The sequence below is a fragment of the Pyrgilauda ruficollis genome, unplaced genomic scaffold (genome assembly GCF_017590135.1).
Source record: "Pyrgilauda ruficollis isolate IOZ18807 unplaced genomic scaffold, ASM1759013v1 scaffold190, whole genome shotgun sequence".
NCBI classification, from domain to species: Eukaryota; Metazoa; Chordata; class Aves; order Passeriformes; family Passeridae; genus Pyrgilauda; species Pyrgilauda ruficollis.
The window spans coordinates 478,091-501,071 of NW_024518096.1; the positions used below are offsets into that span (position 1 = coordinate 478,091).

The 22,981-nt window shown below is 40.5% G+C and overlaps 1 protein-coding gene and 1 long non-coding RNA gene across 4 annotated transcripts in view; one reads left to right on the forward strand and one right to left on the reverse strand.

The window, feature by feature from the left end:
- Positions 1–1,270: 1,270 nt before the first annotated feature.
- On the reverse strand, positions 1,271–7,741 carry LOC121352634. 2 transcript variants are annotated; one of them, XR_005954973.1, is made up of 4 exons: positions 7,608–7,730; positions 2,706–2,764; positions 2,549–2,608; positions 1,271–1,961 (listed from the first exon to the last, which is right to left on the reverse strand). It is a non-coding gene; the product is annotated as an uncharacterized LOC121352634 (long non-coding RNA). The 2 variants fall into 2 exon arrangements; XR_005954974.1 differs by lacking the exon at positions 2,706–2,764 and having other exon boundaries at positions 7,608–7,741.
- Positions 7,742–8,755: 1,014 nt separating this feature from the next.
- The window catches only part of GRTP1 (growth hormone regulated TBC protein 1), a 33,543-nt gene continuing 19,317 nt past the window's right edge, over positions 8,756–22,981 (forward strand). Inside the window, exons 1-3 of one of the 2 annotated variants that reach the window (XM_041465731.1) lie at positions 8,756–8,890; positions 10,376–10,527; positions 16,498–16,656. In XM_041465731.1, coding sequence (XP_041321665.1) covers positions 8,853–8,890; positions 10,376–10,527; positions 16,498–16,656 — 349 coding nt within the window. In that variant the 5' untranslated portion in view covers positions 8,756–8,852. The remainder of the gene's footprint in view (positions 8,891–10,375; positions 10,528–16,497; positions 16,657–22,981) is intronic. The other variant, XM_041465732.1, reaches the window with a different exon arrangement.

The window sequence follows — 22,981 nt, forward strand, 5'->3', positions numbered from 1 at the left end:
ATTATTCTCAAGACTACTAAAAGGAAAAGACAGGCAAAATAAAAGCATAATTCAGCTTGATGGAAACAAAAATAATTAAATACCTTTTATCACTATTTGCCAAACACATGCTTTAGTTAAATCCTGAGAGCTGCATGTGATGTCACTGGCTTTAGAAATATGGTTGTCTCATTAGTGTTGTTGGTATGTACAACAGGTCTTCTAAAAATAGTCATGTTCAAATTAGAGCTGCAAAAACCCTGATGCAGTGATTCTCTGTAGTATCCTGCCTCATCTCTCCTAACATTTGTCAAAGACAAATTCTGTCTCTTCTAAACATTTTTACCCATCTTTAATAGTACAGACCACCAACACAATTACTGTATTGCAGTATGTATGTTCAGGGAGGAGAACAAAGATGCCTCTGTTTTTCAGTTTAATTAAAGGTAAGTGGTAAAATGGAAGTGAAAAGACAAGCATCTTGCATGTCTTTATTGTCAATATTTCAGCAATCACAGCTTTGCTGCTTGCAATCATCTCCTGCAAATTTCTCAAATATTATTTGATGTTACTCCACTGGTTTTCAAAATTGTTTAGCAAGAAATGTTAAATGCAGGCTGGACTCAGACAACTGAAGGTAGCTCTGTGGGTCAGGGGAGTGCAAGTTGCCAATAAGTGCACAGGAGGATGTATTTACAAAAGGTACTAAAGGATGCTGGAGCAGCAAATCAGACAACCGAAAAGCTAAAGCCAGACATTGATTCTTATGTAAGTGTTACCTAATTGCTATTTCTTCCCAGAAATCAGTCCACCAGAGCTGTCTTGCGTTTCATTACAAATGACCCTTTGTGAGGACCCTTGACAGCAACTGTGAGGTTTTTAAGTACTGCTTATTATGACTACATAAACTTTAAATGCAAGGACCAGCATTAGTTTTCTCTCCTAGGAATATGAAAGGTATTGTCAGGGACACACTATCATTGCTGTGAGGAATACAACACCTTACTAATCCTGCATTTGTTTGGTGCTAGAACCTACACTGTGAACTCTGGCCACCCCTTGTAGTAACCAGACAGCAGTACTCTGAAATACAGCCAGTGCAATCAAAAGAACTACAGTGTTTTTCCACACAGAATAAGTCCCAATCATGCTCATGAATACTGTGTGCACTTTGAAAGCTGAGTCCTCCCCAGAAGAGGACTTCTAAGAGTCCCTTCATTTTTTTTTTTTTTCCCCTTTTATTTTCTTTTTCTTTTTTTCCTTTTTTTTTTTTTTCTTTATAGACAAGGCTAAGCACTGGGTGAATCTGAGGAAGTTCTCAGCAAGGCATCCATCTACCTAGTATCTGACCATTTGAGTGTCAGCTTGCATAGAGATGCTAGACTTGCAACTTTGCTGTGAGCAATAACTGATCCTGTAATGTGCAGGGGGGAAATTCTGCATTGTTCTGAACAATTTTCAATACACCAGCAGATTTTTTTCTACCAGATGGAAGGCTGAATTTGCTTTTGTTCTACTTGCAGCTCCTTCATGCTTACTTTCCCTGAGTACTCAGATGTGAAGTAAAACTGTGATTACACCTTCATGTTTATGATCTGCTTGCTTTAATGTACAGCCCTCGCCTCTACTTTTTGTAACACAAGCAGAGAAATGCCATGTGAGAGACAGAGCAGCCACATGTAATATATTTCATGAGAGATAGTCGGTTCCTTCAAGCAGAGACTGGATCTTTCTGGCTAGGAGGAGCGCTAGATCTTCCCAGCACTGCTTCTTCCAGATCAGCAACTCTGTGTTGCACCTTGGAAGGTTCTAAGACTTGGGTGGGTTTCAGAGCTGGACACTGGAGCTGGAGAGAGACACCACCTTTTTTTTTCTTGAGTGAAGGCCTGATTGTCAGATTTTCACAGTGGAGGAGGATCATCTCTTCCTGAGTGATTCATACACTCTGATCCTCGACTCCTCAGCTGCTTGAACCCCAGGGGCTAGGACAGGATGAAACAAAGAACTGAAAATTATTAAGAGGCATGAAGAACACTCAGCCCATTTCATTGACTTCTGTGGGATTGAATCTGAGCTTTCTTTGCTGAAATGTGTTTCATTTATACAAACTAATCTGTTGCCCACATATAAAGAAACATTAAATTCTCACAGTCTGTAATTCTCAACAAATTTTATACAGGGCATTTATCCTGCCATCAAAATACAAAAAGCTTTGTCTGAGAGAAGACAGCGAGAATTGCAGCTGGAATTACTTATAGAGTCATTCTTTAGAATTCCAAATGGTTTCATCACATGTAGATATCATGTGCTAAGCTGTAACTGAGTGTGGCAGAGAATCAGGGCCCCTACAAGGCATGTGCACAACACTAATGGCCTAATGTCAATTCTAAGTATTACTTATGTATTTTGGTGAGTTGATTTGCACCTACATGCAGATTATGACTACAGTCAATTTTTCATCAACAATTTTCCATCAACGTCTAATAAGACAATGATTGCACTTTTGCAACCACATGAAAAAAATTACTTTGCATAGATCAGGAAAGATAATAATTATCATAAAGCTTACTTGACTGTGTTCAGAAAATTAGCAACTGCTCATGGAGGATTGTCAGTGAAAAGATGTCATCTAAAAAGAAATTATAAAAATTAGACATTTGGAGTTTCTGAGAAGAAAATTTTTGAAAAATATGTTTTTGAGAAGTATGAAAACACAGAAATAGTACCTGTTGCAGAAGCAATATAAATGCGCAGCACTGTCACACTCAGTGATTGTTATGGCTCCCTGAATAATTACAGCAAATTAAGTTCTATAATTTTCTTTAATTCATACACATCTAAAATAAAATTTCTCAGTTGAAAAAAGCAAACTGGTGTTTTATTGACAAAAGAGCTACACTTTGAATGGAAAAAAGGATCAAACATCAGACTGAGAACATATTTTTGTATCTAATTGTGCAGAAAACTGTGGAAATACCAAAATGCTGCTGATTGTTTTCAATGTTATGCTTCCCTCTTCAATGTGATTACTCTAAGATGGGAAAGAACAGTGTCAGAAATACCTGAAATATGAAAAAGAAAAATTAAATTATTTCAATGTTGATAATATACCAGTTTGTCATAGTACTAGGAACACTTATCTGCAAATTAACACAAAATGAGAACGACATTTCTCCTCCAGTATTAGTCACGTGATGTAATTTGTAACCTGACAAAGTAAGCCAGAAGAAAGTAATAATTTGATCCTAGATGTTGCAATCACAGTTTCTTCCCTTCCAAAGGAATTTAAAAACATGATACTTCAGCTGATATCCTGATCCCATGTAAGTACTGAGGCATGTCTGTACTGATGGCTGTTGCTATAACCTTGCAGTTCCAAGAAGCTTCACTCGCTCTTGCTGTCAAACCCAGTTTTATGTTTTCACACAACTTCTTTTTCTTTCAGGCTGTGAGATTGAAAATGTGTAGGGGATAAACATGCAGAAAGCTGTGGTGAAGAACAATCTCCTTGGGAACACATTACCTTTTGCAGAGTTCAGCACTCCAAAGCTTGGAACTCACAGAAAGGGAATTTGCTGATCCAGCTTAAACGAAGTACCCCTGTATGCATGCATTATAAAATAATACGTAATTACAGAAACTTCACATCTGTGCTCCTACAAAACTCATCCTTATTCCATGTGTGAAACTGATGACTGTTCCTGAGTGGGTAGATATACCTTCTTCTCTTTACACCAAATCATGTTGTTACTTTAAGGGGTTTTTTTAAATTTAATGGATTATTTCTAGAGAAACCCCTTACTGCATAGAGACAACTAAGTGAAAAAGCTAATGTTATTCACAGACTATGTAAGACTAAGTATTTATATGCAAGACTATGTATTTATATGCAAATACTGTATTTAAAACCTGTAATAATAACTCTTCCTGTTTCTTATCAATTGGGATACTACTTGAAACAACTGAAATGAGAGTCCTTGCAGAGGAATCCTAAAGCAGACACCATCAAAGGCCAGGAGAAGGTTTGCCTTAACTTTCCTCAACTAGGAACAAATGTGAAGTCATAGTAGACAGAGAACATCCAAATTAAACCCCATTCCTAATCAGTAGATATTTGAGCTACCAGGTTTGCTAGGCAGGGTACCTTCACAACTGCAGATAAGAAAGAAAAGGGGATGGGACAAGTGGGAAGTTAATAATCCCCAATCTTGCTTACCATCTCTCCCAGTGAAATTTCAAAGTCCAGTTATAAGCCTTGCACTCATGCAGCCAAGAAGGTAAACATCATCAGCGTGATTTAGAGGGCTTTCAGCACATCCCTCATGATCATTCAAGTAGATAAGGAAAACAAGATAAACAGAACAAAGCCATCTAGAAAATACTTCACTTTGTCAGCTGAATAACAAAAGTGTTTTACAGGGTTGCAGCTTGACCTAAGGTAGATTCATTAATTTCTCTCCTGCTCTACTCAGTTGCACACTGCTGGGTTAGTGATGTGTGGTAGCTACTGACCTTTTTCCTAAGGACACCCTTGTCCCTGCCTTCGGAACACTTCCTGCTAATAATGTTTCAGTGTCTTTCCCATATAATTTCTGACACATAATTTTGCTGTGTTTTTCACACGGAGGGCACTACCATATAATTTCTCTTCCCCTGCTGTTTCCAGTATTGTCGCTTACAGCCTTGAGCCTTCTTTTCTGACGCAGCTGGAGGACGGCAGCTGGGTGCAGAAACCCTTCTGCAGAGGTTTCCATGGGTAATGTTGATTCTCCAGGCAGCTGCAGTGCTATGCAGCAAGCTTTAGAGCTCCTTTTTATAGATGCAGTTATCAGTATGCTTTGACTCCTGGGGCCACAGTCATACCGAGAATAATCAAAATACTGGCGGTTCCCAGACTACATGTGGATGTAACTTGTCCTTACAGCTAGTAACCTTCATAGACATGAAGCTGTGAAGCCTTTAGGGAATAGTGGAAATTAATTTTAAAACTACATTTCTGTCCTTGCTATGCAGTCTTTTCTAAAGTTCAGTGAATGCTGATGGAACAATTCACATGAACAGGTTTAATCAGGCCTGCAGACTACAATTATGTAAGCATGATGCAATTTGCTGGGACAAAAACATGGAACAAGTTCAGCATTTCATTACATTTCAATATGGATTGAGAGCCTTAATTCATATGTAGGTGGATTGACTAAACTTGGCAGGTAGCTGGTTGTAACAGGAACTAAAGGTGTCTGGATGTGATGGTTATATATACGGTATACACACACACACACGTTTACTTCTTACTGGTTATTCTATACTGCCAAATCTACTTAACCTTAACTGTTTTCCCCCAAGTATGGAGTAACAGATTTATTTCAGGTCATGGGAAAGTAGCTCCAGCCAAAATCTAGAGCACCAAGGAAGCAGGGTACGCTTGTGTGGCGTGGTTAACTAAGTACAGACACAAAAATGAGAGGCTGGATGGAAAATCACATGAGCTAGGGAAGCCATGTATGCTGTGGGATTTTTCATCCCTTACTTAAGATACTACAGCACCCAGTCTGTCGTGAAAATTATCTTTTTATCTCTTCTTCAATGCTGATGCATTCATAGTTTTTAAGAGGGGCTATTAAACCATCTTGTAAGCACTTAAGGGCTTTTTTTAAGTTTAAATTCCTGTCTGGATCTGAAAAAGCAGAGCTGCTGCCTTTCCTGGAAATATTGTTTCTTACTGATATTTGTTATTTCTTATGAAACGCCTGTGCTGTTTAAAAATATTAGGCACACTATATCCATATACACCTATATTCACACACACCTTGTTCTTTCTTGGTCCTATAGTGCTTTTCTTTCCCCTAACAGTTTCTGTTCTTTGGCCTCCCTGAAGCCAGCAAAAAAGAACCTCAGGGGAAAAAACCCCAGACACATATCTGATATTCAAAATAATAAAAAAATTTCTTCCATTCTTGAATAGATAAAGAATCCTTATGGTTCCCACAAGCAGCCAAAGAAATACTTCCAGCACAAATATCATTGAGGAATTTCTCCTCGTGCTTCTTCTCCACTTCTGTCCTTAAGAGTAACAATGGCTGTGGGGTGGTATATGAGGAGCTGCACCACATTTCAGCACTGCTGATACATCAAACATAGGTGACGTAGCACACATGTCACAATGTTAGGAAGCATAAAGCCACTCCCGAATAATTCCTGATAAGGCTGAGAATCATCCTGGTATTTGGCAACTGCTCTGCAAACACAAGAAGGGAAGCCTTGCTCACTAAAATGCAGGGTATGAGACAAGCAAAGCTCTGAATGCCTCAGCATGTGAAACATTCATCTGCTGTCTTCATCTGCCTTTGCAGGGAACATGTCTAAATGCCTACCCTTAAAGGGAAGTCACTATTTTAAGGGAGCCACTGTTTTACTCTGGGAGCACAACAACGAGAATTTCTACCAAACACGTTCACCACAACATAAAAACTTCAGGGATAAGGTTCTGATGCAAAAAGGGGGTGTGGGAGAAGTTATGTAAAGTGTATTTCCTTTTGCACCAGATGGCAGATAGGAAGGCTCTGAGCTTCACTTGTCTGAATGTGAACTAAGCCTACCCTTTTGCACTCTGCCACTGTCACCAGCTCCTTCAGAAGTAAAAGATCAAAAGTAAATAGTATCTTTTTCTGCTGATCACACCACCAAAGCAGTTTTCATATTTGAGGGTTTTGACATTAGTTTCCTTGAATGCCTTTAAAAGCAACATGATCTCATCTGCCCAGAAGAGAGCAGCATTGATACCCTAGGAAGGACAACCAAGGTATTCTCTCTTGCCAGTGGGCTGGCTCATGTTATCAGACAAAATATGGGGATCCAATTTTTGTGTTGAAATTTAGGAATTATTTCTATTAACCAACTGATAACCTAAGCATTGTTAATGGGAGTTTTTCTGTGTAACAGGCATAAATCTGAGTCAGTCACACAGTTGTGTTTTTGTTAGAGCAACAGAAACTGTTATTTGAGGCTTGAGTAAAAGTACACTGTTATAGACAAGGCTACCCTTGATGCACAGCAGATGTACCTTAATTAATCACAGAAACAATCTGCTGTTTGCAGGGAACTTTTGATGCACCCATTTTAAAGGGCATACACACCAAAGAGCCTGATGTTGAGAGATGAAGTATAACTCTGTTACCTAAAAAACCTGTGCCTTCAGGATTTAGAGGAGAGGAGGATATTCTGCTTAACTGAGGCTTCCTTTTCTTCCATGAGACAACGCTGCCTCCTATTCAGCCCTGTGCCAAGGGGTGTCCGTGAGCCGTGGCCATGTGGCAGGGCAGAGCTGTTCGCTGGGTGTGCCTGTGCCCTCGCTCCGCGGGGCAGCGCTGGCGGCGAGCCCAGCGCGGCCCGGCCCGGCCCGGCCCGGCCCGCGGCTCTGCCCGCGCTGCCATCCCGCTCCAGCTCTGCCCGAGCCCGTGATGCCGCACGCTGATTTGAGCAGGACCACCCTCCCGCAGGAGCAGCCCTATGGCCGCTGAAGCGCAGAATTCCCTCCTACCCTCCCGCACAAAAAAAAAATAATAATTACGTTTTGCTGAACGACCACAAATTTTCACAGCACTGCAGCGTCAGTTAAACCAAGCACAAACCTCTTTATTTTCTTTTCCTTGCCGTTGGAGCCGAACTACTTTTACATTTCTGTGTGGGTGATTGCCTGTGATCCCGCAGAGGGAAGGTAGCTTTCCTGAAGAGTGTGCTGGAACAACTGTTGATCTCCCTTGTGAAATCCCATCTGTTGTCTGCAGCAACTCTTACTTGCTGGCTGAACAAGATAATGTTTCCCCAGCAGCAGCTGTAATTTTCCAAGCACTTTGCTGGGTGTAAAGTCAGAACTTTATTCAAAAAAGGACAAGCAGGGATATAATTTTGCTCTCTCCCTTCTGTTTTGTGGTGTGTTAAGAATGAAACTGCTGGCAGTCAGGTAGGGCTGTGTCCTTGTGGGCTTCAGGCTTTGTTCAAGACCTCTAAACATGAAGAACAGTGTGCTAATTTTAGAGGTGCATTCTGGAAATGGGAAAGCCAATTTTTTAAAATATACTTTTCTGTATTACTACACCACATTTTTTACATTCTGCCATTTATTATTTAAATAATATTTAAATTAATGTTAGTTTACAGTGGAAACTAATCAGCAGAAGCTGAAGTTGGGAATATTTCAGTGTATTAGAAAAATGTTCTTCACCCAGAGGGTGGCTGGGCACTGGAACAGCTCCCCAGGGAATGGTCTCAGCACCAGCCTGACAGAGCTCAAGATGCGTTTGGACAATGCTCTCAGGCTCATGGTGTGGCTCTTGGGGTGTCCTCTGCAGGGCAGGAGTTGGGCTTTGGTGATCCTTGTGGGTCCGTTTCAACTTAGAATATTCTGTGATTATGACTGCAATGAATAATTTGGGGAAATTAAAAAGAAGATTGTGATGATTCAGGAAAAAAAGATTCCCAAACCAAGTGAACTTAAATAATAACCCAACCACCTCTTCTTCCTGGTTATTGGGAAATTCCTTGGGTTTGAAGAGCTGTACCTGAAACCACTCTCCCCTCGTACTAGTGAGACATTTCCCTCATGCTAAAACATTTGAACATTTGATTTTTTTTTTTTTTTTTCCCGAAAAGTGAGCGAAATGTGAAATGTACAAATAGCCTTCCCTTCGCCCGCCCTGCCCGGCTCTCCCCTGCCCGCGGCCGGCCCGGGCAGGGGCGGGCCCGGCGGCCGCCCCCGCCCCTCGCAGGGCGGCAGAGAGTTGAACTGAGGAGCCGGAGCTCGGCGCGGGGCCGCGGCCGCGGCGCTGCTCGGCCTGAGGAGCGCCCGCCCGCGCCGGGGGCCAGCGGGGCGGCCGATGGCGAGGCGAGAGGACGGGCGGGACTGGGCGTACAGGTAGGGCTGCCGACAGTGCTGAGCTCGCACCGCGCCGGCCGGCTGGGAGGGCGAGCTGCGCCTCCCCGAGCGCTCGGAGCCGGCCCTGCCGGGGGCTGCGGCCGGGCGAAGCCCCCGCGGACCGGCCCAGGCGCGGCTGTGGCTGAGGGCACCGAGCGGCCGCCGCAACCTTCCCTGCCCGGGGGCAGCCGCGGAAGGTGGCTTCCCTAAACCCTGCGTCCTCCCTCTTTGTTTTCCCTTTCTACCTTAGGAATGGAGTGGAGCATGAAATTAATCTGCACTTGCTGCCTGGGCAGTCGCAGTCGTAAATAAGAGATGTGTGTTCATGGACGTGTGAGGGGGTTTTGTGTGTGTATGTGGTTTCATGTTCCGTGTCTGCGGAGAAACCTCTCTCGGGGGTCTCGCTGCTTTTTACACCTGTGGGTTTTGTGTCACATTGGAGGATACATGAATACTAAGGTGCTCTTCTAAACAGCCAGCAATCTAATAGCGATTTGGGGTCTGAATATTTAATTGTTCCTCATCTGATTCATGCTTTACTACCTGTGACACTCCCGTGAGCCAGTTTTCCCAAGGCTGTGCCAGTGCTGCTCCATGGCCAAATTCCTTCACCATGAATGAAACAGACAGTGTTTTGGGAAGTTAAATGCTGAAGTCTGTCCTGAAATCTTGTCTGACTGGACAGATCCCTCTGCCTGTTTAACTTCTGCGAAGCCCATTAGTGTCCTGTACTCAGGGAATAATTTGCAGGTACGGAGCACCCTGGGAAGTTGCCATAAATATAATTTAGCAAGGTGAGTTGATATATTAGAACAGAATCAGCCATGCAGTTCTGATACTCTGTCATTATTGTGCTGCCTGAGATAATGTGCTGTAACTTTGAACAATTGTAAAAGATAATAAAATAAACATTTCGGTACTACATATGAAGAAGGTAGCTCGACACAAGGATTTGTCTTTTTCCATGTTGTATATTTTCATGAAGATAATTTCAGAAGTTACCTGTTTAAAAAAATAACCTTTGTAACTTGTTACATGTGTACTTTCTGTTGTCATTTTTCTGCGCAGAACTGTCTGGAAAGAGAATTCAGGCCATATTGGAACTGTTGTGCTATACTTCATGTTTTTCAACATGTTTGGCAGTGTTGTGGAGAAAAATACCTCCCAGACTTTTATGTGGCCGTAATTTTGTGTCAGTTTCGCACACAATGGGTCCTCTGCTCCAAAAACTCCTTTCTTAAAAAAACAGGGAATCTGTGAAACTGACTGAACAGTGCATGTTTAAGTTAATTTATTTAAACAGCTTTGATATGCTAAATGGAGTGTAACACTTTGTGTGAAGTAGGCTTTTGCTGGGAGGAGGGAGTCTTGAGCTGCTTTTAGAAATAGCAGCTGGAAGTTATTTAAATCATACTTGCCTTTTTTTTTTTTCTTCAGCTGTAGGTATGTAGAAACATTATTATAGGAATTCTTTTTATTTTGTAGGGTTGATCCATATGGGTTTGAAAGGCCAGAAGACTTTGATTATGCATCCTATGAAGCATTCTTTTCCAGATACCTAGTGGTACTCACTAGAAGAGCAATAAAATGGTCCAAGCTCCTAAAGGGGAATAACAGTATACAGAAGAGTTTAAAAGGTGAGCTTCATGTCTCTTTATCAGTAAAAGTGCATTATGTTAGGATTCAATAGGTGTGTATTTTTAAGTGTTGAATACTATTTCTGTCTTCAAATGAAAACCAGTAGTATAAACAGTAATAATTCATAAGCAAGTATGCTATTGTTAGAGGGATTTCATTTAAACCTTCCAAAAGAGTAATCCCTCTTCAGCACAGGAATATCTTGTTACATATGTAACCCAGCTATTGTGGCCACTGGCACTCCAAGATGCCATTTTGCAGCTGTTGACTGTATTGTACTCTCTTTAAAAAGACATGAGATGATGTAGAAGATGCTGTCTTGAACCACAGGGATCAGGATGTTAGGGCTCTCAGTTGCTGCCTCTTTAACAGTTCTTTAGGCTGCTGAGATTTTCTAGCTCTTCTTGTCCTCCTTTTGCAAAATCACATGTACCATGCAGCTCAAAAGCTGTGTACTAGGAACTGATGGTAAATGCCTTAAGAAGTGAAGAAAGTAGGATTAGTGCACTGGCTAATGCAATACTGGATAAAATGCTGATGGAAGTGTTAATGTCTGCTTCAAAGAGCATGAAAATCTCTAGTAATGTTTTATCTTGCAAGAGATACAGGTAGAAATAAATGCAGAGAGTCAGAAGGTGTTAGGGAATCCTGTGAAACTAAAGGATGGCATTTCCTCCCACTCTCTTTCTGGGTTATGTTTTCATATAAGCATCTAAATTTTCCTGTTTGCTGTAAATGATGCTTATCAGGTTGCTTTCTCTGGTTGTCTTCTGGAGTTGGGCAGAGTTCTCTGAAGAATATTAAGGAAAAATTGAGTAAAATTTAGAGCTGTGCTCCAGGTGCAGCCTGTGGCTGGTGATTCTGATGGTTTTGGGGCAGATTTTCTTCCTTGGCACCAGAAATAGGATGATAACTAGCGAGACATTTTAAATATAACAGTGTGTTTTGGGTACAGATGTCTGTGCTGTGGGTGAGAAATTCCAGAAAATGTAGGTTTGAGCTATAACTGCTAGATCATATGCTGCTAACCAGAAAGGATCCACTTCTACTATATTATTTTTTTCATAGAAATATAAAGATGTTTTTATTTGGGGTGTCAAGTTTGAATGTAGTGAGAACATCATGCCATTTTGAATTAGTGAGGATTTCGAAATTTTGGAGAACTTAGTCTTCTAGCTGGGGGAGAATAATCTCAGTTTTCATTCATACCCTTCTCTTAATGTGTGAGTGGTAACAGTGGCAGCTTTTAGCAATTTCTGTGAGTTCATTTCATTTCTCTTTGTGTTCCCAGTTCTAGCATTTTAGAAACAGAATGTTACTGTGATACTAACAGTGGAATGCCTTTGGTCTTATTTTGGAGTCAAAACTTTGACCAAATCTCTCAACTTGTGTGCCAGGCTTCAGAACCAATGGCCATGCTGCCCCACTGGGCACATAACGGCAGCAACCTTTAATGTGGCTTTGATTGTCTCAACAGGCTGCTCACTGTGGGAACTGGGATTCTATAAATGCACTGAGGGGACACAGGCAATGGCTCTGGACTGTCACAAGTCCTGTGGGCTGATGCATCTTTGATGCTACTGACTTGTGCTAAAGATACCTGGATTTCTAGGCTATGGATTCTCACATATACATGTAATTACAGGGAGGGTGACAGGAAAAATACTGAAGAAATGAAGTCTGAGTATAGATTCAGAGTTGTTACAAAAAGCTTTCTGCATTAGCTTCATCTGATACCTCAGAGGAGGAGAGTGAAAGCTTAACCTGTGCAATTACTGATTTTTAAATACTTTCCTTCTCATTTCAGTACTAAGATTGAATTCTGTGACATGCACATGGAATTGTGTAAGAAGGTGTGTGCTTTATCCTGCAAGGTGATTATGCAGTGATTTCCTTGCAGGCAAATAGCAGAAGCTCTGCTGGTTATTCACTGAATTTCCCTCCTCCAGGACCTGACTTCATTGCTATGAAGCTTTGGTCAGAGCTGCTGGCTCTGCCATAAGCTAGAACTGAGAAGAATATTTGATTTGCCACTTCCCTCCCCAAACACAGTAGCTGTGAACCAATGTTGTGTGTCCTGCTGTGAGCAGATATGAGAGAGGCAGTGTATGTGTGGTATCTCAGTAGTTCCACACCCATTTGTCTACACACAGAGAAGCTCGTAATTTCTGCCCAGGCGAACAGGAAGAAGTGATGACTTGTGTTCATTTTCCAGTTTGGAAACATGGCATGTTCACATGCTGCTGGGTTTGCCTCATATCCAGGGTGGTTTTTATGTGTATAATTCTGTTCCACTATAAGGAAAAAGAATTAGACTACATTTTAACAATGGTAATTAAGCAGTGCATTGTGTTGTTCTGTGTTGCAGCCTGCTGGTAGGGTGGGTCATGAGAATTTGGCCGACAGTTCCTTTCACTCATTCTCCAGTCTCTTCCTTTTTTTTATTTTTCAGGTATTCTGTCCCCCCCGCCCCCCCCCCGCCCATCTTCACCTTGTTTCCACTGCACATGAGAGTTTATAATCATTGTTTGTCACTTGGCTTCTTTATCTCTATCTCTCCCTCTGCCACTACTGAGATACTCCTAATTTTTTTCCTTGTTTCATTCAGCTCTGTCTTTATGGGACAAAAATACAGCTTTCTGCTCTGTTTTGTTTACAGGTGGGCAAAAAACTGTCTGACCTAATTGCTCAAACTATCCTAATTCTGACCAAAATCATGCTACACAAAAGAATTTGGCTGTTGGGTGTACTAGTCAAAAGTAGCCAGTAGCAGAAGATATTTTCTGATCTTTGATAAAATACAGTGAAAGGGAAAAGTTAATTTATTAAACAGTGGTTATAACATGAGCACTTCTGTTCCAGCCCAGGGCTTGGCAGAAGGAAAGTCAGTTTGACTGGAACTTTATTACAGCACTTATGTGCTCTGATTTTCTTCAGTTATGTATTAATGAAATAAAGCTTTCAGTTCCTTGTATGCTGTTTCCAGCTCTTCCACAGAATTTTTCTTCTGGGGCCCAAGTGTATTTCCTCAACATTGAACAATAATTGTTAGTACCCGAAAAAGTAGATGTAGATGCTTCTCAAAAAATATTTTAAAGATGAGATAATTTTTGTTTTTAAGTGTTTAGGGTTTTTTTTGCTATAAACTTGAGTCTATGCTGTAGAGTGAAACAATGTTAATAGGGGAAAAAGGCAATGCAACACTTGCCTTGAAGCAGAAGTCTCCAAAATTCTCATATTCTGCCATCAAACAAGGACAGGCAGGTTGAAATTACTTGTTTTATACCTTGTTACTGTAAGTAGTGTTCAGTATTAGAGAAATGTTATTTTGTGCATATTTTTCTCTTGAAAGTTACTTTGGGTACTTATCACTTTTAGACTGCTACCCTATCAGGTAGCTGTTTTTTCTTGTTAAAAGGAAACCACATTCATAAAGTGTGACTCTAAACTTGTGAAACTGGCACTAAGTGTCAGAGGCAATTGAATTATTAAGAGAGGGGGAGGGTTTCCTAAAAATTGATGTTTCATATTTTGTTAATGAACAGAGGCCAAAATTTTACCTAAAGATATTTCTTACCTGTGTATGGTCTAGAATTTAGACCACCTACTATGGTTGTCCTGGGAGTGATTCTGTGTGCAGTGCTTGGGGGTATTCAACAGTGCTACTTTTGAGCTCAAGCCCTTGGTTTACAACTGGCATTGGATGTGTGGGTGGAGACCTATGCACGACCTGGCTTCATCTGGGAAAGCTTCTCAGATGTTACAGTGGGACGGTATTCTGCAGTGTGAACTGTTCTTGTGGGCTTCTTAGTTCCCAGGGATAATGTGGAGGAGAGTTTATATATGTATATTTTTGTATAAAGACAGTTCTATTTATAGAATGTGATATATCTATGTCTTATCTACATATATAAATGATATATATTAAACTGCAGCTGTCCTCCTTTTTAAAACTATTTTGCTGCTTCTGAATGCCAGTTTGCAGATCCTAGCAAGTATTATAATGGTGTGAGGGAAAAAAAGCACAATGTAAAGGGCTTTTGCATTCCTCAGGGAGTGAGGGAGCTGGGTCAGTAGTCACTTGGGGTGATAAAAGCCCTTGGCTGTCTATTGCCATGAGAATGATGACACTGAGGAATAATGAGTGTATGCTGTGCTGCAGGCTGCTTTCCCCTTGTGCCACTGTCAAAGGCTTGTCCCTGCTTCTCTTGAATTTAATTTGTATTGTTGGATATCAGTGTTGGCTATGCTTCCAGAATTTACAGTTGTTCCAGAAAAAAATGCCATTGGGATTATGTGCTAAAATGCTATAATCCAGTATTTAAACCAGTAAGTTTGTTTCTAGACTCATCTGAATGTCCCTTGTTAACCTAAATGGGAATGGTTCTTGATAGTCATTTCTGTATTTGCTATGTCAATGTATAGGATTTCTTGAGCATTAGAGTTCAAAATCTTATAAAAAGGATGAAGTGGAGATTATTAAGCCACAAGTGAAGAAACAACAAGTGAATTATTAAGAAACTATTATTAAGAAACAAGTGAATTATTTCCAGTCTAAAAGAAGGTTGTATTTAAGGTAACTTTACAGCTAGAACTCTAGAGTCTGTAACCTGTAATATAAATCCTCATTGAAAAGCTAACCAAAAACTGTACCCTGAAGACTAGGAATGTATTACAAATATGTTTCTTTGAGAGAAAACACCAGATTTTAGGTGGGTGAAATGCTCATTATTTGTGCATTTTTATGTTGGGTGTCCTGGGGGAAGCAGCTTTGGGTCCTAAAGGATAGGCAGCTGTAATTAGGTGGAATGTATTTAGAAGGTGCCTGGCTGAGTTGTACAACCTTGCTTCACTCTGCTGTTTTTAAGACCTTTAATTTAGACAGCATTTATTACAGAACTGTGTGATTCCATAAAACCTGGCTAGGTAGTGATATTGTGTGTGGTAATGCGTGGGCGGAATAAAAATCCCCACTTGGATTTGAGTCCCATAAAATTTAGAGAGGAGAAGTTGATGCTTTTATTGATACAAAATGATTCATTTAGTACAAAATGTCTGTTTCATTTGTTATTTGCTTCTCTGCAAAAAAAGGAGAAGAATCTCAAACATTCAGCTGTCTTTTTGGATCAGAAAATGCAAAGCTGATTTAGGATTATGTACCCATAAGCAGCATTGACTCCTTATTAATATTTTTCATACCATTCCCAGGAGGAAGCTGCTCTCATTGTTATTAGCCTGATGCTTCTTCCTGTAATTTTGCATCATAGTTATTTACACTGAATCATCTGCTTTAAAAAAAAAACCTGAAGCACACCCTTGTGATGAAAATGATGCAGGAGATAAGAGCTACTTTAGATTTGAAAATACTTCCACAGTTATTCTAGGAAAAAATCATCTGCTGCTCACTTACATCTCCAGTTCTTCCGGGGCTCATTTATACAGGAGGCACATATTTCATAATCCTGAGATTCTGCTGTATTTCAATGGTCACTGCTGAGCTGAAGCCCTAGGGTTATGGTAACATGGTCATTGATGTTAGAGCTAAATGGGCAGAGCCATCGTTTCAGAGGCCACTGGTGATGTAGGAAAAGTCAAATCAGTGCTTGTCTGAATGAAAAAGGACAAAGATCAAGGGGGAAGTTTTGCTGTTTGTATCTCCATCCAGAAAAGCAGAAGAGAAAAGGATTTAAAATTCGCACAAGGGAAGAGAGGAGGGAGGAAAACCTGAGTCTGAAGATCTGAGGGGGGAGTCTGAGTGACAAGAACTTAGGAGTGGATCTAAAATATACTGTGCAACAAAAATGCTTAGCCTAAAATGGTAGCATAGGAGAGAAAACATAATAATATCCAGTCAAGAGTTTTCCTGACTTCTTAACTTCAGGCTGCTCATTTAAAAAAGAATAATACAGTTGGATATTTTTTAATTTCTTTAAAAATGAACAAACAAAACCAAACTTCTTGTCTTGCAGTGAAGAGATATATCAGGAAAGGCATCCCCAATGAACACCGTGCATTGGTCTGGATGATTGTGAGTGGGGCCCAAACCAACATGGAACAAAACCCTGGGTATTACCACAGACTGCTTGAAGGAGAGAAGAATGCCAAGCTGCTTGAAGCAATCAAAACAGGTTATTCTCTTGATAATGCTGTTTATCTGTATTTATCCATCCTATGGCCTTAAGTGTTAGAGATCAAGTTATGTCATGGAAAACTTCATGTTTTTGTAGTAGTGGTTTAAGTGCTGAATCAACACTTAAATTAGATTAGCCATAAGCTCTTTAACAGCACAGATCTTTCCAGGTTCATTGTGTAGTTAAAAGCATTAAGGAATGCTTTTAAGGAAGATTAGAAATTATTTGAGAAGGAATAAACTACAAAACATTACAGTGTGACCTAAGTGATTGAATAGCTGTAACTTTGAGCCATGACACCTGCCTTTGAGTCTGTTTCTCCTTAATTCTGTCCCATAGGACTCTGGAGCAGGGATGGTTGAAGATGTGGCACAGAGGCCCATATGGGGCAGGTGAAGTATGCTAGGATTTCAGGTTGAGTAAGAAGACAGATAAGAAAAAGCTGTTGATAGATTTATATGAATTATACATGGTACAAAGAGGGTGAATAAGGAGCAATTGTTTTTTGTAACATAAGAACCAAGGACACTGAATGAAATTTGCTGTGCTGCAGGATTAGAAGAGTTGTGGCACTTGTTACTGTGCTGCAGAGGTTACAAGTATGAACTGGTTTAAAAAGGAATTTGATAAACTGAGAGGTGGGGGGAATCCACTTGATGCATGAAATATTAAACACTAAATGTAAATCCCTGAGAGAAATGTCAGGAGGTGAAACACCCTTCCTCTACTAATCCATTTTCACGTGTGCTTTCTGTGAACATTGATCAGTGGCCAGTACTGATGGCGGGGTATAAGGGCACACAGACCTTAGGCTGGCCCACTGGGAGGAAAAAGGCAGTAGGTGAGGACAAACAAGTAGGAGTTTGATGTAACTGATACTTGTCCTGAAACCTGCTACAGCAGAGCCTTTGTGGCCAAGCTGATATTGGCTGAATTGGCCAATTAAGAAGTCAGGAGGTTAGGCTGTGCTCCAGAACAATGCTGAGGTCATTTGGTTAGAGAGGCAGGTTGTCTTTTTCCTTTTACAAAAACCCAGGTACTTAAAGTTTGGGTATTATGGATTTTTATTCAAGTTGGATAAGCATCCAAAAACTTTTGGTTTATGCAGAGCTTCTTCTCTGCTTTTCCCCACAACAGCAGTACTTTGGGCTTTTGGGACTACACGCCTTAGTAAGGTATTCTGGAGCATAAACTTCACGTTCCTATGAATGTGGAGACTAGCCAGAAATCTGCAGGCTCATATCCTACTCAGAACTAGAAACAGTAGAGCTGTTATTCTGAATAAAGAGGGAGCTAGTAAGATGACTTTCTAAAGCCCACCTTGGCAAGGGTCTGGAGAAGCATCAAACTATTCAACTGGGGTAAAAGTGCTGCAAGAGAGAGTTGAAAACAACTTTTTTCCAGTACTAGACAGAGACAGGAAGGGTCAGTAGGTAGCTTTCCCCACAGGTTAAAATGAAATAAAAATATTTTTGTGGGGGAAGAAAAATACTGGGAGAGGATAAAGATCTGTTTGTGAATTATGGAGGAAATAAAGTTTTGGAAGAGCTACTGCATTGATTGGAAAACTGCAGAAGAGAAAATTAACATGGAGCAAGTGAAGGAAAAGATAAGGAAAATGGCTTGGAAGATTTTATTGGAGGGGAAAAAATATAATAAAGACCTCAGACACTCCTTCAGAAAGGAAGAACCAATGTGGACATAGGATGGATAAAAGGAACAAAGTACTTAAGGTGAATGTAAACTTTGTGGTTAGTGTGTTTAATTAACTTATGCTCCTGTTGACTGTGCACATTTTATGGTGGGCTTTGGCTGAGGACTCAAAATTTCAGTGTGAATTGTTGCCTGACTTTGATTTTGTCTCTTCAAGTGTTGTTCTCCCATTACTGTAGTTGTTTTTAATAATAAAGCAAGGTAAGGTCTGGAATTGTACCTCTGTTTGCTTTCATATTTGCAGTTTCCAGAATTTTCAGGCAATGGTGCAGTATTTATTCCCACAGCTGTGGAGTTACAGCCCAGCACAGTGTTGGGGTTTATAAACAAGAGAACAGCAATCACACTTTTTCCTTTTTTCCCAGGGGAGGGGCAGGAGGACAAGGCCAACCAAAGACTTTATTTCAAATTCAATTTAAAATGTGTAAGAGCCAATGTGTCCTCTTTCTTTCACATGCCCAGAAACTGCAAACAATTTTCATGGATGTTTGAAACTAGTTTTCATATGGGAAAGTTTTTGATGTGGTAATCAGGTTAAAAAGGGCAGATAGACTGTGTGAAGAAATGGTCTAATCTTTAAAGAAAAATCTGATTAGTAATAGCAACAGAAGTCTTTCAGCTAATTAAATCCGTAATCTGTTCTTTCACCATTTTTGCCCTTTAACTTCCTGATTCTGATTTGATGAGCTTTATTGCTACTTTATTTTATATGGTATGTGCTCTTTGAACATTTTTGTTTTTTTAAGAAAAATGTAGGAGGTAATAGGCTTCTTACTCTAACCATTAAAAGAGAGCTAAAAGAATGCAGGTGTCTAAATTTTCATGTCTTAGTTTATATACACATTTAGAAGTGCATGCATTCCAGCAACACTTGGTTTTTTCATGCCCTATTATAGGAAAGTTTAGTAGGACAAATGATGTAAGATAAGAAGTGGCTGTCCTTCTAATGCAGAGACTACATGGCTGGGTGCAAAAAGACTGGATTGTAAGTTTAGCTTCCTTGGGGTAAGCTCCGTTTAGGTTGGGTGATTTGAATTTTAGCTCTTGTATCTTGTCCTTTCTCTCCATTGAAAAACACACTATTGAACAGAAGTGTCTGTGTCTGCAAATGCTCAGGCACGTAAATGCAGCTAATCTGTGTTTCCACTCTTGCAGTTCATGAGGTGGAATTGTAGGTGCTGTGAAGGCTATGATTTTATACTTATCAGTCAGTCTCAGAGCCTGAGCTGTGCTGTGTGACAGCTGGCGTAAGGATCTGACTATGGATTGGATGATAGTTGCAGGAGCTTAATTGAGTTTATGACAGGGTCAGAAAAGTAATTCAAACAATGGTCATTGCCATTTCACTGGAGACAGGGAATATTTTACTATCAAAGCACTAAGAAGCTTCTCTGAAGCATCTCTAAAACTGTGAGTGGAAGTTGGGGATTTTTAGGTGAGTTTAAAGCATTTAACCATGCCAGAGGAAGGGGAAGAGCATTGTCAGCTCTTGCGGCTCTCTGTAAGAGGAGCCCTATCTCAGGTCATATCCAAGCAGCTGCCTCGTGTGGTCTTTGGTCTACTAGAACAGCTGAAGGGAGTGAAGTGTGTAGTGACACTTCCTCAGACTGTTTTTCCTAGTCTCCAGTTATCTGCTGTTTCAAAAGTTGCCAAGACATATGCTGCATGTTTGTACCTAATAATGCTGGATGGGAAAAAATTCAAAAAACTTGCTCATGATTTTGCAGATTTGTGCTGTGTCAATGCTGTTAAGCATCTCCCTCTAAGCTAAGTAGCTTTTATCCACCTGGGTTATATATGGTAGCCATTTCATATCTGTGGTCTTCCTTGTTTCCATTCTTTCTGTAATTTCTCTAATTCTGGTATCATCTTTTGGAGATGAAGGGGACTGGAATTTGTGCATGTGCCTCTCAGATTTGTACAGTGGCAATATTGTTCTTTTGTAGGAAATCCTAACCCTGTTGGCTTGATTACTGAAAGCTCTTGAACTGTTACTTGGTAGTAGGGGTTGTGAGGGTCAGTTTTTATGACTTTAGTTAATGAAAAACTTGGCCCTAACTTAAACAAACAAACCCCCCAGGCCTCCAAAACAATTTTTGTTTCCAGGTGTTGCAGGAAAAAGCTTGAGGATGACTGCTAAACACCCAGTTATAACAAATCTAAAATACCCTTTAAGTATACAGTTTTTACAAGTTGCAGTTTATGGCCTAACCTCATTATTCTGGATTTGCAGTGGAGTTTTTGAGTGCTTGTAGTTGGCATTTGAAGTGAATTTTTGCTCTGCTCTCTACTATGTAAAATAAGAAAGAATCATGTGCCTGGAAGCTCTTCAGAGCAGATGCGCATCACAGATGTAGCAGTGGCAAAGAAATGACCGTAAGTGGAGTAGGATATGTTAGTTATAAAAATACTTGTGTAATACACTGACCACCTGTGTCTTGGAGTGGGAAGTACCAGGATATGAAAGTAAAAGTGCTATGGTTTAGGAAATGTTTTCTTCAATTTAGCACTCCCACTAAAACCATGTGCAGTTGTCTCCCCGCCTCCAGCTGGAGGGACAAAAGGCAAAGATCATGGGCTGGGATAAGAGCAATTTACTGGAAACAGCAATGAGATACGAAAATGAACGGTAACAGCAACAATATTAATAACAAAAGGTATATAAAACAATTCACACAGAACGAAAACAAATGTTAATTGACAATACCAGGTGGCTCCCTCTGCAACTTTCTCAACTGGATGGAACCCCTTCTCCCTGGAAGACAGTCTCTTTCCCAGGCCCCTGGCATTGGTGAGGTGGTATAGAACGACCTCCAGGCCCTATAGCCACACCCCCTCCCAACTACTGCAGAAATTAACCTTGTCCTGGCTGGGATCAGGACAAAAAGGATGGATGAGATAGCAAGGTGAAGAAGGTTGTCTTGTAGATGCATGACTTTTGAAGTACCCTAAGTAGGAAAAGCATGAGACTGGTTCCAAAAGCATTGGTTTTCTGGACTGCGCTTTCAAATCTCTTTGCTCCAGAAATAGCATCAATGACTGTGGTTCTTGGTACCAAAATAGACATCTGTTTTATAAACTGAGGCTAATGTATTCTGCCTGTTTGTGTTACTGAATGAGGTTGAAATACTGCAGACCCATGAGAAGGAAGAAAGAATCCAGTGGTCTTCTCATGGTTGCTGCACAGAGATAAATCAGCAGGAAAGCTGGTGGTTCATTTTGTTTTATAGCAGCATAAAACTACCAGCTCAGAGAGCTGGAAGATTGCAAAAAAAAAAATTGCTATTGGGATTTAATCTGAATTTACTACAAAAGAGTAGCTAGTCTTTTCATTGTGACCTTCTTCCTGGTTCTGTGCTCCCATACCTAGTTTATTTATTATAAGCAGAAGATCTGCACATAATGAGAAGATGGTCATAATTTTGGGATTTATTCAGCAGTGTAAGGTTCTAGTGTTCATTTTGCTGTTTGAAAAGAACCCTGATTTCCCCCCCCGCCCCCGCCAAAACTGGACTAGTTTGAGGCTGTGTTCCTTTGGACAGTAATGTCTATTAAGAGTGAAGTAGATTAATGGAGAGTAGGTCAGAGGGTAGGCTGTGCAGAGCTTGAGAAGGAGGTGTTTGTATGTCTCCCCTGGAACAGATGGGTTAAAGTGGATGCAAGTGGTGAAGCCAAATGAACAGCCCTTGCCTGCTCCTTCCATTTGCCTCAAGCCATCTCTGACCCTCATCTTGTAGCATGGTAAAACATTGGCTTGTGTGTGCCTGTGGAGGGCTGAGTTCCCTCATCTTGAGTCAGAGGAGCCTCTGGAGGAACTGGAGGAGGAGGGAGAGCATGCAAATGGAGCAGAATGGGCAGGATGGAGAGGGAATGGGATCCTTTGCTCTTGTGCTCAAAGGAATAATCTGGCACAAGGAGTCCTGTGAAACCATGCTCCATATCTTCTATTAAGGGTAAAGCTTTTTAGGTCTTGTATCTTGTTTTTTTTTTCTCCATCCCCTCACCCTAAACTAAAATATTGTTACTAAATATAAAGGAAAGTTTTAAATCGTTCATAAAACCAGGGAAGGCTTCCCCCAGTCCTTGTGGGAAAAAAACATGCTCTGCAATCAGAAAACAAGTTGCAGCTGATTCTCTCAATTGCAGGTTGTGAAATTACAGATGAGTTCAGTTTGAGTAGTGCCTGCTTTGTATGTGATGGACTTTTCTTACTCTCCCCTCACCCTCTGCATACCTGGGGAGAAGAGCCATGGCTAAAAATCAGCATTAATCTTTTCTGTAACATTCCTTATATACTTTAATAAAGAATAAATTCTGATTAAGCAAATACTATGCTGCATAATCTTCCTACCAAGAAGAAAGAAAAGAAATTTATTTGTCCTGCAACTGTCTATTGTTCAGGTCCTGTCAAAAATTGTCTTTCTCCTTGTGTTTTTCTTCTCATACACATGAGAGGTGAAGTGAAATATTTTCCTTCCCTTTAAAAGGAAGAAATAGCAATTAGTGTGATAAGTCCTTCATGCATGTGACTTCCACTACACTATTCATGATTTTGGGGAGCTTTCTTCCTTTGGTTGCTTATAGCTGAACTTTGTGTCAAAGCTGTAAC